We start from the raw sequence: 13771 nt of genomic DNA, 5'->3' as shown, positions 1-13771 counted from the left end.
ATGTGGGGCATTCATCATGGCCATCAGTAGCTAGCAGTGGAGCCATGCAGGCACGGCAAACATGCTCTCCTAACATGGTGCTGTGATATGAATAATAATTCTTAGTATTAATTTTATACTCTTATATTAAATTAATTAATTAATGTATTTATCTTACTTATATAATGTGTTTACTTAGTTATGCAAATCATTGGTTACACTGGAGTGAAAGCACTCTCTAGTAACAGAGAGAAAAAAAATGACATCAATTTGCTTAACAGCAAACTGTCTCAGGAACTAGACACTAGCTTTGAACTAGGACTGTTATCATACAAAAGACAGGGAAGGTAATAACTTCCCCTTTAACAGCAGCCACAAAATAAGTTAACCCACAAGCGAAATCACTTACTGGGGAGCGGTCGCTCTATCTATCAAACAAAGGAGATGTCTGCTTTAACGAGCGAAATCACTCGCTGCTGAGCAATACACACTGTAAAAGGAAATTAATTAGCCGACAACAGCCCAACGGGGATCGTTGTCCGACGGAGGCTCGCCGATACTGTAGCACAACCACTTAGCTCAGCGGCAATAAACAATAAAGGAGACCGAAAACAGACTCCTATCAACAGGGACATCTCTGATGATGACGTGGGCTTATATAAGCTACGTCATCCCAGGTCACATGTGACTTTGTTGATATTAAATACTCGACCTGCGCGTGCGCGAGATGGATAACATCCAGTGTTAAACACTGCCTCTGGCGGTCAGGAAGAACGAAATAGAACTCTTCAGTTTAAGCACCTCAAGACTTTGATAGTTACTTTGAAAGTTAAAAATGACTGAGAACTGGCAGTTTAAAAAGTCTCCACAGTTGAGTTTTTGTTCCAGACTTTTAGAGGTGAATTAACATTGCAGCGGATGAGAGAGAGGAAGGGATCTCTTGGTGCTTTGAAGGAGATAAATCCCAAACTGTAAGACCTATTGCTTAAATGGGCACATCATCTGAAAGAAGACAAAAATACCTTCGTTTTGATGTATTAATTGTGTATGAGGAGTGGAAGTTGTGGGCTAGGTAGCAATTTGTTCGGATCATTTTTAAAAGATTTTTAAGCTCTGCTCCACTCTAGCGATGATGTCACGTGCTCTAGCCCTTAACGACCCACGCAATACACACCCATTATAAAATCTGAAATGGTCTGAAAATTTCATAAAACGTAAACTGTGATAAATGAAAAACTATAAAAGTTATCAAAAAGCTGAATCATAGCTTAACAGTCAAAAGACTTGTAACCCGTTTAAAGTTTAAATGAAGTCTGTAGCTGAAAGTATGCAGAAGCAGTAGCATTTCAAAGTGGAGTAGATTTAAGAGGATTTGAAGATTTTCTCCATTGAGTTACATTGTAAAAAAAAATGTGGAAAAAGCTTAATATTTTAAAAGGTATAAATAGTTGAAACAAGCCAGGTCATAGCACTATTGTCCTTAAAGAGCTGAATATTTCGATAGTTGAACGGTTTCTGTAGCTGAAAGTATGCAGGACTAGTTAAAGGCCAAAAAAAGTACGGAAGAAACAGTTGAAGAAGTTGAATAAAGATTCGAAGGACAATACTGGGACAATATTGGACAATAAGCCCGCAGGATTATAGTCCAGTGTGCTTTGCACAGATGACGGAGCTTTATTTAGGAGATGTGTTCATATTGTTATGACTCACTGTCTGATGTTACTGATGTAAAAGGTGTTAAAACAAGCGTCAGAAAAAGCTTTACCACTATGATCCTATTGCTAGGAGTTGTAGCAATACCTTCTACCGCCTATTTTATTCACAAACCGAGAACGTATAAGACGATTGCCCTCTGAGCGACAGAAACTTAGGCTTTTTTCACCGGCGACGGCACGTTCATTAATCTGCCACCTATAACAGCCCGGACAAACCAGGAACGTCAAGAGCACGTGGCGGCTGCGTTACCTGTTGTTTATTATTTCGGCGTCTGTGTTAACAGGTTAGAGCAGGCACACTGCCCGTCTCAGCTGTGTCTCTTCTAGAGAATAGAGCTCTCGCCTATTTTTGACGCGTGCGTCTCACAGCAGCAACAGACAGTGAAAGTGATCTATTGACAGTATATTGACATCATATCAGCTACATTACTACAGTTTCGACGTCTATCTGTAGAATATGTTACGGAAATGAAAAAAAAGTAAAGACTTATTTTTAAATCAACACTTCCTGCTTTCATTTCAAAATAAAAGCCCTCAAGCGTTTTTTCTGTGGACAAAATTCCTTCATTTGTTAACACAAGGCTTTTATTTTGGAATATGTGCCGGACAGTGTTCTAGAACATGCAGTGACTTGGAGAGCTCCATGAATGAATATAGTACGGAGTTTTAATTGTGGATTATTACTATTATTTACAAATTACCACACGTTTCTTTACCTTTCTCGGTCTAAAATAAATATAAATTATATTTATAATGAAATGAAATGGCCATTAAAAGGCAAACTATGTAGAAAAAAACAGCAGCAGCTGCAGCAGCAGCTGCAGCAGCAGAAACGTAGCAGACACGCAGCTGACACGCAGCTGGTGTGAACGTCCGACGCGTGAATCATGCAGCCACCACGCCACCCAGCCACCACGCCACGCAGCCACCCTGCCACACAGCCGCCACGCAGCCGCCACGCAGCTGCCACGCGCTCCTGACATTCCTGGTGTGTCCGGGCTGTAAGGCCGACTACTAACATGAGTACTGACTGAATGAATCATTTCACTGTTTAATTATTCATTATTGTTCTTTATTTTGCTCTCAGGGGAAAGATGAACAGGAGCCCAAAGATGAAAGTGCAGATGAACGACTGAGACGGAGAGCGTACGAGAGAGGCTGTCAGAGACTGAAGAAGAGGATCGAAGGTCAGACTTTATTTTTACTTTAGCTGCTGGTTATCTCTGTTTCTTTATTACACACAGCAGGGCTCTTAAACTAGCCTCGGTTTCTGTATGATATAATCGGCAAAGTATACTTTCTTATTCATGGTTTATATTAGTTACAGAGCTCCTCACACTATATATTATGTTGGACCTGATTGACAGCCAGACGTCTTTCTGAACTCAACCTCAAACCAGCAACTAAGTACATTCACTCGAGTGTTATACATAAGTATAAATTAGAAGTACTTGTACTCTACTTGAGTATTTAAATTTCATGACATTTTCTACGTCTACTCCATTAAACATCAGAGGGAAATATTGTGTATTTGTGTGGTATTAGTACTTTTACTTGTAACAGAGTATTTGTACAGTTTAGAATTAGTACTTTCACTTGTAACAGAGTATTTTTACTTCGTGCTGATCTCTCCTCTGTTGTCCTCTCAGTGGTAGAAGAGTTGCAGGTTCAGATCCTGAAGTTGCTGCTCAATAACAAAGACAAAACTACGGTGTGTACAGTTGGTATTGTGTGTATATTAATATATATTATTTGAACTATTAACAGTACAATGTTAAATGGGTTTTAGGTTTGAATATGTGGAATTAAGTTCCACATATTTCCAAGAAACAATACATTTGTGAATCTGTGATTTTTTTTTTTTTAGCTTATGTATGTTTGTGTGTCCATGTCCTGAACACTGTGAAGGCAGTAAACACAACACAAACCTCATTAACACCACCACTGAATTATACTACAACCTTGAAATGCAGTTATTGTGGTGATATAACTCAGCTCTCAGACCAACTGTGGGCTGAAATATAGTATTGAATCTTTATGTTAACCTCTGAACACAACACGCCATCTGAACATCATTTTCTCTCTACTTTCATTCATCTTTTCATCTTACATCTATTTCACATCTGTCTTTTCTTAAGATATGATTTCTACTTCATGTTTCTTTGATTCGTTTGAGTTGTTTGTTCATGTAGTTCAGTTTTAGGATTAGACAGACATCACTTGTGACTCCAACAGTTGTGACTCTTACCTACGAGCTGTGACTCTACCAGCTGTGATTCTGACAGCTGTGACTCTGACAGCTGTGACTCTACCAGCTTTGACTCTACCAGCTGTGGCTCTAACAGCTGTGACTCTTAACAGCTGTGACTCTACCAGCTTTGACTCTACCAGTTGTGACTCTAATAGTTGTGACTCCAACAGCTGTGACTCTAACATTAGATAACAGCTGTGGTTGTAACAGCTGTTACTCTAAAGGCTGTGATTAGATAACGGCTGTAATAAGATAACTGATGTGACTGTAACGGCTGTGACTCTAACAATTGTGACTCTAACTGTTGTGACTCCAACAGCTGTGACTCTAACAGCTGTGACTCCGACAGCTGTGGCTGCAACTGTTGTGGCTCTTACAGCTGTTTCTCTAACGGCTGTTACTATAACATTTGTGACTAACAATTTCAGCTTTAACAATTGCGACTGTAACAGCTGTGATGCTGACAACTGTGACTCTAACCGTTAGAGTCACAGCTGTCAGCATCACAGCTGTTACAATTAGAGTCTAACGGCTGTGATTAGATAACGACTGTGATTAGATAACGGCTGTGACTGTAACAGCTGTGACTGTAACAGCTGTCATGCTGACAGCTGTGACTGTAACAGCTGTGACTAACAACTTGTGACTGTAACAGCTGTGACTGTAACAGCTGTGACTGTAACAGCTGTCATGCTGACAGCTGTGACTGTAACAGCTGTGACTAACAACTTGTGACTGTAACAGCTGTGACTGTAACAGCTGCTACTCTAACGGCTGCGACTGTAACGTCTGTGACTGTAACAGCTGTTACTCTAACGGCTGTGACTGTAACAGTTGTGATGCTGACAGCTGTGACTGTAACAGCTGTGACTCTAATGGCTGTGACTCTAACGGCTATGACTAACGGCTGTCATTAGATGACGGCTGTGACTGTAACGGTTGTGATTCTAACAGCTGTGACTGTAACGGTTGTGATTGTAACTGTTGTGACTGTTACTGTTGTGACTGTAACTGTTGTGAATCTTCTGTTGTGTAAAATTATTGTGACTGCAACTGTTGTGACCGTAACAGTTGTGACCGTAACAGTCGTGACCGTAACAGTCGTGACCGTAACAGTCGTGACTGTAACTGTCGTGATTGTAACTGTAACGTTTGTGACTTTAACAGTTGTGATATTGGTCAATGAGCAGCTGATAGAAAAGACCATTATAAAGTCTGCAGTGTATAATGTCATTTTGAATTCTCGGTTGGCTTTTGCCTGATTAAATATTCCGATACGAATCAACAACTCGGTTCAGCTGATGTGCTTGACTGACTCTTCACACCACAGCGGCAGGGTGAATTAAAAAAGCCACGGTGAGGTTTCGTGATCCGAGCTGTAGTTTGGATCACATCCTCTGTCTGTGACTGGATGTTTAATTAATGTTGGACAAGGGTGAGGAGGTCTTTTCTGCCTCACTGTCTCCTCTCAGCTTACATTGTGTGTTAGCATTATCTCTGTATATGTACAGAAATATCTCAATCTGAGTTTCTTCTCTCTGTATTGCTCTCAGGGAGAAGCCTCACGCTACATTTTCCTCAATAAGTTCAGGAAGTTTCTCCAAGAAAATGCCAGCAACAGAGGGGTAAGAATAAATAAAGTTCAACAGGAAGTCACATGACTCTCACATGACTCTTTCATTGGCCTGTACTGGATGACATGGGGAACATATCAAGTGTCCCAGTTAGAAATGATGGGACTTCAATGTGCCAGTTTTGGGTTCAAGTCAAGAAGACAAACATATTTTTGCATAAAATAATTGTTCTGGTGGAACTTTACTGCAGTATTTCTCTGCACAAATACTTTGTTACATGCGTTTTTCTACCAGCATATATAAATGTGTGTGTGTGCGTGCGCTTTGTGTTTTTCTACCAGCGTATATAAAAGTGTTTTGTGTGTTTGAGCAGCACCCTACAGCTCTGTGCCCTCCTGAGTACATGGTGTGTTTCCTCCACCGCCTCATAACGGCTGTGAGGGCCAGCTGGGACGACGGCAGCAGGAAGAGTCCGAGCAGCATCAGCAGTGAAGGTACAACACCCAGTGTTATTCATAGAACTATATGAATTCACAAATCTTTAACAGCTGTGTGACATGTCAGGTGATGCTTTTATTTATTACGATCCCAGGTTGGTGTCAAGGAGAGGAGAGTAACATAGAATTAGATGAATATGAATATTTTAATCTTTTATTGCAGATGTAGAAGCTTAAAGCCCGCTCCCCCGCCCCCATCCTCCAGCCAGTTTTACCTCCTTTTTTTTGGTTGAATGTTCTTTCTCACACAGAGAACGGAGGGTGTGGTTAATAGTCAGACGTAATTCTTTACCATGGCAACCAGATTGCATCAAATTTCAACCCAGTTTAGATGAAACCAGCTCAGATGAATTTACTGTTCATCAGCCCAAAAATGAGACAAGAAGAAACAAGGTGTTTGTCCAGTGAGGTGTTGAAATTGTCAGTGAAAACATTTGAATTCTAATGAAGGTTGTTTATGATGAGCTCTGTGTCTCTGCCCCTGGGCCCCTCTGCTCATATTCTGCCCTCAGACAAATCTCTGTTCATATCTGTACTTTTAATTCTCCTCCTTTTAATCCATCACCTCCGTCTTGTTTTTCCAAACCACTCTGCCTCTGTTCACTCCTAACTCTGACTCTCTCCCTCTGTGTCGTCTTTCTCCAGAGGCCTACGTCCCCCCCCAGCTCTTCTACAATGGGAAGGTGGACTACTTTGACCTGCAGAGACTGGGGGGGCTCCTGTCCCACCTGAAGAAAACACTCAAAGGTTGGTATGGTCAGGGTTTAAATCACACAATCACACACATATATATATATATATATTATATATATATTTATGGGAGCAGTGAGGTTGGATACTATAAAAATATTTCACAGGCATTTTTTCTTTTATATTGCACATATTGAATTGATTGAAGCATTTCACTTGTTTATTGCTCTTATTGTGTGAGAGAGAGTGTCGTATGATTTATCTGTTCAAGAGTCTGCCCCGGTAGAAGTCCCTGAGGATTTGTGGTTTCAGTTTAAAAGTCCAGTCTCTGCTGGGCCTTCCTGACCACAGCGGTGGTGTGGTTGGCCCATGTCAAGTCCTTATGGATTTTGACACCCAGGTATTTAAAGGTGTCCACCCTCTCCACCGCTGTGCCGTTGATGGTGACTGGGGGGGTGAGTGCAACCCCCCCTCCTGTAATCCACGATGACCTCCTTGGTCTTTGAGACTTTCAGGTGGAGGTGGTTGTTCTGACACCACTGTTCCAGGGTGGTCACCTCCGCCCTGTAAGCCGTCTCGTCGCCATGGGAGATCAACCACACAACTGCTGTGTCATCCGCAAACTTCACGATGGTGTTTGAAGCTCTTGTTGCCACACAGTCGTGGGTGTAGAGGGAGTACAGGAGGGGGCTGAGAACACAGCCCTGTGGTGCTCCCGTGCTGAGAGTCAGTGAAGTGGAGGTGAGGTTGCCGATTCTCACCACCTGGGGGCGTTCCGTCAGGAAGTCCAGTATCCAGTCACACAGTGGTGTGTTCAGGTCCAGATCCTTAAGGGCGGTGTGTAGGACGTGGGCGATGGCGTCCTCTGTGCCTCTGTTTGGCCGGTATGCAAATTGCACCTATTGGGGTGTGTGCTATTGGGGTGAGGGCTACCATGGGGGTGAGAAAGTGACCAGTCGTTTAAGCTGGTTACTTTTTGTTGTTTGGGGATGGGGATGATGGTGGTGGATTTGAAGCAGGTGGGGACAGTCCGGAGAGAGAGCGACAGGTTGAAAATTATTGTGAAAACCCCCGCCAACTGGTGTGCGCAGGACTTCAGGATGCGTCCAGGAATGCCGTCTGGGCCGCCGCTTTGCGTGGGTTGATACGCAGGAGGGTCCGGCGAACATCAGCCTCTGTGATGGAGAGGGGACGGTCCTGTTCTGCAACAGTCGTGGAGGAGGGAGGTGGAGGTGGTGGGCAATCCAGGTTTTCAGCTGCGGTGGGGGCAGAGGGAAGGGGGGTTAAGGTTGGGGGAGGGGGAGAGGGATGGAGGCTGGAAGTGCAGGGGTGCAGTAGTGGTAAGGGGGGGTTCTGATTGTCTGCAGGGGTGGGCGTGGGGCAGGACATGACACAGGGTCAGACAGAGGAGTCAGAGTTCGTCTGGCAGGGTGGGTGCTGTGTTTGTGATTTGTTGTCTATGTCCTTTAAAGTCTGACATGGTTTGGAGTCCTTGCCACAAGTGCCTTGGGTTGTTGGAAGTGAGCTTGGACTCCACCCGTTGTCTTTAGTCTCTCTTTGCCTGTTTGATTACTGTCCTTAATGGGTAACGTGAGTGCTTGTATTCCTCTGGTGAGCCTGAGGTGAAGGCTGTTTATCCAGGGCTTCTGATTTGGTTTGGTTTTTATTGTTCTTGTGGGGACTATGTCCTCCGTGCATTTCTTGATGAAGCTGGTGACTGTGTCTGTCACTGATGCTGTCGTTCGCGGTCCTGAACATCTCCCTCCCAATCCACGTGATCAAAACAATCCTGAAGGATGGCTTCTGATTGGTCTGACCAGCAGTGAACGGTCCTATAGGCAGGGGCTTCATGTTTCAGTCTCTGCCTATGAGCGGGGAGAAGGAGGATGGAGGAGTGATCCGATTTGCCAAACGGCGGGCGGGGGAAAGACCACAGCAACCAAAAATCAGCGGATGTAAAAGAGTGATAATACAACTATAAGAATTGATATCATTGGGTCGTCCTCAGACGAGCTTTCCAGCAGAGCTCTACATCCATGTATGTTGGTGTGGGACATCCCTGTGATGGATGCCCGTGCGTTGGTTCCAACAGCACCAGCACGCTTGCTGGGAGTACTTGATGCAAACGGCTTTGTAGCCGTTGCGGAAGGTGGTCCAGTGTGTTTTCTCCCTGTGTGTTAAACTGAATGTGCTGATAAAGTTTTGGAGAAATATTCCTTAGATTGGCCCGGTTGAAGTCCCCCGCAACAATGAGTGCGGTCTTCGGGTGCGCAGTCTCCTGCACGTTAATTGCTCTGTGTAACTCCGGGTGCGCTCTGTCCGTGTCGGCCTGGGGGGGGAGAATATAAACAACGGCGATGATTTTAATTAAAATTTATTTGACCTTTATTTAACCAGGTAAAATCAATTGAGAACCAATTCTCATTTACAATGATGACCTGGCCAAGAGGCAGCAGCAAAACTATAAAATCACAGTCCACACAAGCGACACAAACAGCACAGATACAGTACAGTATGACAAACATACAGCATGCCATGACAAGACATGAGAAAATGGCTAAAAACAGCATAGGTAAATAAATAGGTCAGAAATTAATAAACACTATGTACAAAAAAAGGTGGATTACTGGATGTTCTTTGTAAAATTGTAATGGAAGAGAGAGAGAGAAGTGAGGGCTGGTCAGCAAGTACAGCAGTCAACTAGGACTTGTTGCAGCTTTTGTTTGAACATGTTGAGAGATGTGAGAGCTGTTAGTTTGAGCGTGTTTGTAGTGAGTTCTAGTCATTTGCAGCGGCAAAATGAAAGGAATTATGGCCAAAGACAGTACGGATTTTTGGAATGATGAGCATAATGAATTCACTGGATCTTAAATGGCGATGATGATGACCGATGTAAACTCCCTGGGTAGCCAAAAAGGCCGACACTGCAGCATTAGGTTCTCCAAGTCACAAGAGCAGAAGGTCCCGATGGTCCCGATGTTCGTTTGGTCACACCAAATCCGGTTAACCATAAGACATACCCCTCCGCCCCTCGTTTTCCCGGAGAGCTCCTGGTCTCTGTCCACCCGATGAACGGTAAAACCCAGGGACTCGATGGTGTGGTCCGGTAACTCAGCTGATAGCCAGGTCTCCGTGAGGCAGATAACATTACAGACTCTGATGTCCGGCTGGAAAAACTTTCCGCGTCCGCAGCTTGCTCAGCCGAACCAGGACCGCAGAAGATGTGAAATGTATATTAAATATGTAATAAGAACTGTAGATTATAAATCTGACTTATTTTTCACGAGCCTCTTGATCCAAATACTGAAGGTCCTGATTTAAAACTATTAGTTTTAGCGCTGATCAAATATGAATTAATATTCTGTTACTGTAATGCCTATTTCTCTCCTCAAATGTTTTCAGAATCATCTTGTAGTGTACGGTTTAGCTGTAAATTGAGAATGTTTGTGACCCGGCAGCCATGTTGAGATCTCTTGAGGAAATACAAAGCACTGCCCACCGGCCGGAGCACAGCCAATAGGAACGCTCTCTCTCTCTGAAATGACCTGTGATTGGCCATAGATTTTCTAAAGCCTGAAAACAGAGCCATGAGGAGGAGCAGAAGTCTAGTTATCTCTCAGAACACTTGAATTACAATATGCTGAAAGGTTATTATGGAATTTTTGCCCAATGATGCCAAAAATATACTGGCTACTGCCACTTAAAATGTAAGATATCATTTTTTATATTATGGCACCGGTGTTATGTTCTGTTTGTTATGCTATGTTTGAAAAAAAGGAATACAAATAATTTTCCCAAAAAACGAACAAAAACAACAACAACAAAAAACAAACAAATGACTTTTCACTCTCACACACTTAATTTTTTTACAGCACATTAAAAAAAGGATCAGCATCTGATCGGCTTTATTTAAGCTGTTATGATCCATATTGGCTATATTTTAGCTGTTACGATCCATTAAAAAATGCTCTGATAGGCCCGATACTGAATCTGAATTAAAGTGTTAAGGAGGCTGTTTTCAGCTACGTAGAGTTAATGTGACCTTGATGAAGAGGACGATAACAAAGGAGACGAAGCCCTGCAGAGTTGTTTTTGCTCGGTGTCGCTGAGCTCCACTAGAGGGAGGAATCGCTTTGTGTTACTAACAAGTTTATACGCCGAGATATATATAATGAACTAAAACAATTTGACATGTTGATGAAAAAGTAATGTTTATTTAGTTTATCCCTTTTTCCCCCATTCTTTCCTTGAAATACAAACAGTTAATTTCACATTAAACTTGCATTTATCTTGCCTGATCTGGTTTAGTTACACTTTAAATGCATAAACTTGTGTAACCAAAAAGTAGTACATTGAAGCTGAAGTAAGTTATAATGATTCATGTATTTTTAATGGGTTTCATGGGTCTGGAGGCAGTCAGGTTACTCAGGAGACTGGCAGCCGTGTAAATATTAAATTAAGAAACATACAAACGCAAAGGATGAAGTGTTTTGTACAGAAGCTCTGCTGTGTTCTGCTTGTCGTTGTCAGCAGATGTGGGAGGCAGGTGTGTAATGTGGATTGATATTGCCTCTGCAGACTCACTGTACGAGCAATATGCTGCTCATTCAGTGCCAAAGAAGACCGAGTGGCACGGCTGGAATCAATTACCTGCTACACGGGCTCATTCGTTTCGATCTCCCTGAGAGGTATAGCTGTTCTTCAGCTTCATCCAGAGGAGCCATGAGGGAGGCTTCTTTATTACAAGTCCTCCAGAAGTCACTCATCAGTACACTGAGCAACTTTACCGCTGCGGATATAAAAAAAAAGCAAATTCTACCTCAGCTCAACGCTTCCTTCAAACACTCTCAAAACACTATACAGTATAAACACACACATTAGGGATGCACCGATACCACTTTTTTCAGAGTACAAGTACAAGTACTTTCATTTGGGTACTCGCCGATACAGAGTCCCGCATACGAGGCGGTGCGCCACCACCGGCTCTAGGTCGGCTTGGAAAGGCTTGGGGCGAAGTAGCTTCCCGGGGCCGCGGCCAAAGAGTAACCGGGGCGGACTATCCTTAGTGCGCCAAACCGCGTCGTGCACCCATGGCGGGGCTTGGCCCATGTAAAAGGCACCAGGGTTCTGCGGGGATGTCTGCAACCCACCCGACCCGTCTTGAAACACGGACCAAGGAGTTTAACGCACGCGAGAGTCAGAGGGTGCAAGCAAAACCCCGTGGCGCAATGAAAGTGAGGGCCGGCGTGCGATGTGAGCGTGTGCGGTAGGACCCGAAAGATGGTGAGGAGAGGTTAACGTCACGCTGCCGTAAAGTGGTATCGGTGCGGTTTTGCGAGTACGAGTACATGATAGCACAGTATTGGACCCGATACCTGATACTGGTATCGGGTATCGACTCATCCCTAACACATACATGTATATAGGGGTGGGACGATGCACGTATCTCCAAATTTGATACTATCCATCCATCCATCCATCTTCAACCGCTTATCCGGGATCGGGTCGCGGGGGCAACAGCTCCAGCAGGGGACCCCAAACTTCCCTTTCCCGGGCCACATTAACCAGCTCTGACTGGGGGATCCCGAGGCGTTCCCAGGCCAGAGTAGAGATATAATCTCTCCACCTAGTCCTGGGTCTTCCCCGTGGTCTCCTCCCAGCTGGTCGTGCCTGGAACACCTCCCAAGGGAGGCGCCCAGGAGGCATCCGTGCTAGATGCCCGAACCACCTCAACTGGCTCCTTTCGACGCAAAGGAGCAAGGACTCTACTCCGAGTCCCTCACGGATGACTGAGCTTCTTACCCTATCTCTAAGGGAGACGCCAGCCACCCTCCTGAGGAAACCCATTTCGGCCGCTTGCACCCGCGACCTCGTTCTTTCGGTCATGACCCAACCCTCATGACCATAGGTGAGAGTAGGAACGAAGATTGACCGGTAGATCGAGAGCTTTACCTTCCGGCTCAGCTCTCTTTTCGTCACAACGGTGCGGTAAAGCGAATGCAATACCGCCCCTGCTGCTCCGATTCTCCGACCAATCTTACGTTCCATCGTCCCCTCACTCGCGAACAAGACCCCGAGATACTTAAACTCCTTCACTTGGGGTAAGGACTCATTCCCTACCCGGAGTAGGCAATCCATCGGTTTCCTGCTGAGAACCATGGCCTCAGATTTAGAGGTGCTGATTCTCATCCCGACTGCGTCACACTCGGCTGCGAACCGATCCAGTGAGTGCTGGAGGTCGCAGACCGATGATGCCAACAGGACCACATCATCTGCAAAAAGCAGCGATGAGATCCTCAGCACACCGATCTGCAAACCCTCCTCCACCCGACTATGCCTCGATATCCTGTCCATGAATATCACGAACAGGATTGGTGACAGAGCGCAGCCCTGGCGGAGGCCAACCCCCACCGGAAACGAGTCCGACTTACTGCCGAGGATCCGAACACAGCTCTCGCTTTGGGCGTACAGGGATTGGATGGCCCTGAGAAGTGCCCCCCTCACCTCATACTCCCGCAGCACCCCCCACAGTATCTCCCGGGGGACCCGGTCATATGCCTTCTCCAAGTCCACAAAACACATGTAGACTGGATGGGCATACTCCCAGAGCCTTCAACATTTCTGGGCGGATCTCATCAACCCCCGGGGCTTTGCCACTGTGGAGTTGTTTGACTACCTCAGTGACTTCCACCAGGGTAATTGATGATGGTCCCCCATCAGCTTCCAGCTCTGCCTCTACCATAGAGGGCGTATTGGTCGGATTCAGAAGTTCCTCAAAGTGCTCCTTCCACCGCCCGATTACCTCCTCAGTTGAGGTCAACAGTGTCCCATCCTTACTGTACACAGCTTGGATGGTTCCCCGTTTCCCCCTCCTAAGGTGCCGGATGGTTTTCCAGAAGCACTTTGGTGCCGACCGAAAGTCCTTCTCCATGGCTGCTCCGAACTCCTCCCACACCCGCTGCTTTGCCTCCGTCACGGCAGTGGCTGCTGCTCTTCGGGCCCGTCGGTACCCTGCAACTGCCTCCGGAGACCTCCGAGATAACATATCCCGGAAGGCCTCCTTCT

General features: G+C 45.0%; 1 protein-coding gene across 8 annotated transcripts in view; it reads left to right on the top strand.

Annotated features, from left to right (window-relative positions):
- rnf123 (ring finger protein 123) overlaps positions 1–13771 on the top strand; it is a 279783-nt gene that overhangs the window by 36497 nt on the left and 229515 nt on the right. For all 8 annotated transcript variants that reach the window (XM_074649864.1, XM_074649888.1, XM_074649882.1 and 5 more), the window contains 5 exons: positions 2782–2881; positions 3344–3405; positions 5499–5570; positions 5893–6013; positions 6662–6763. In XM_074649864.1, the coding sequence (XP_074505965.1) occupies positions 2782–2881; positions 3344–3405; positions 5499–5570; positions 5893–6013; positions 6662–6763 (457 nt within the window). The remainder of the gene's footprint in view (positions 1–2781; positions 2882–3343; positions 3406–5498; positions 5571–5892; positions 6014–6661; positions 6764–13771) is intronic.

This window comes from Sebastes fasciatus, chromosome 1 (assembly GCF_043250625.1).
Source record: "Sebastes fasciatus isolate fSebFas1 chromosome 1, fSebFas1.pri, whole genome shotgun sequence".
NCBI classification, from domain to species: domain Eukaryota; kingdom Metazoa; phylum Chordata; class Actinopteri; order Perciformes; family Sebastidae; genus Sebastes; species Sebastes fasciatus.
Note: the sequence above shows the minus strand (reverse complement) of the source record. Positions and strands in the feature narration are given on the sequence as shown.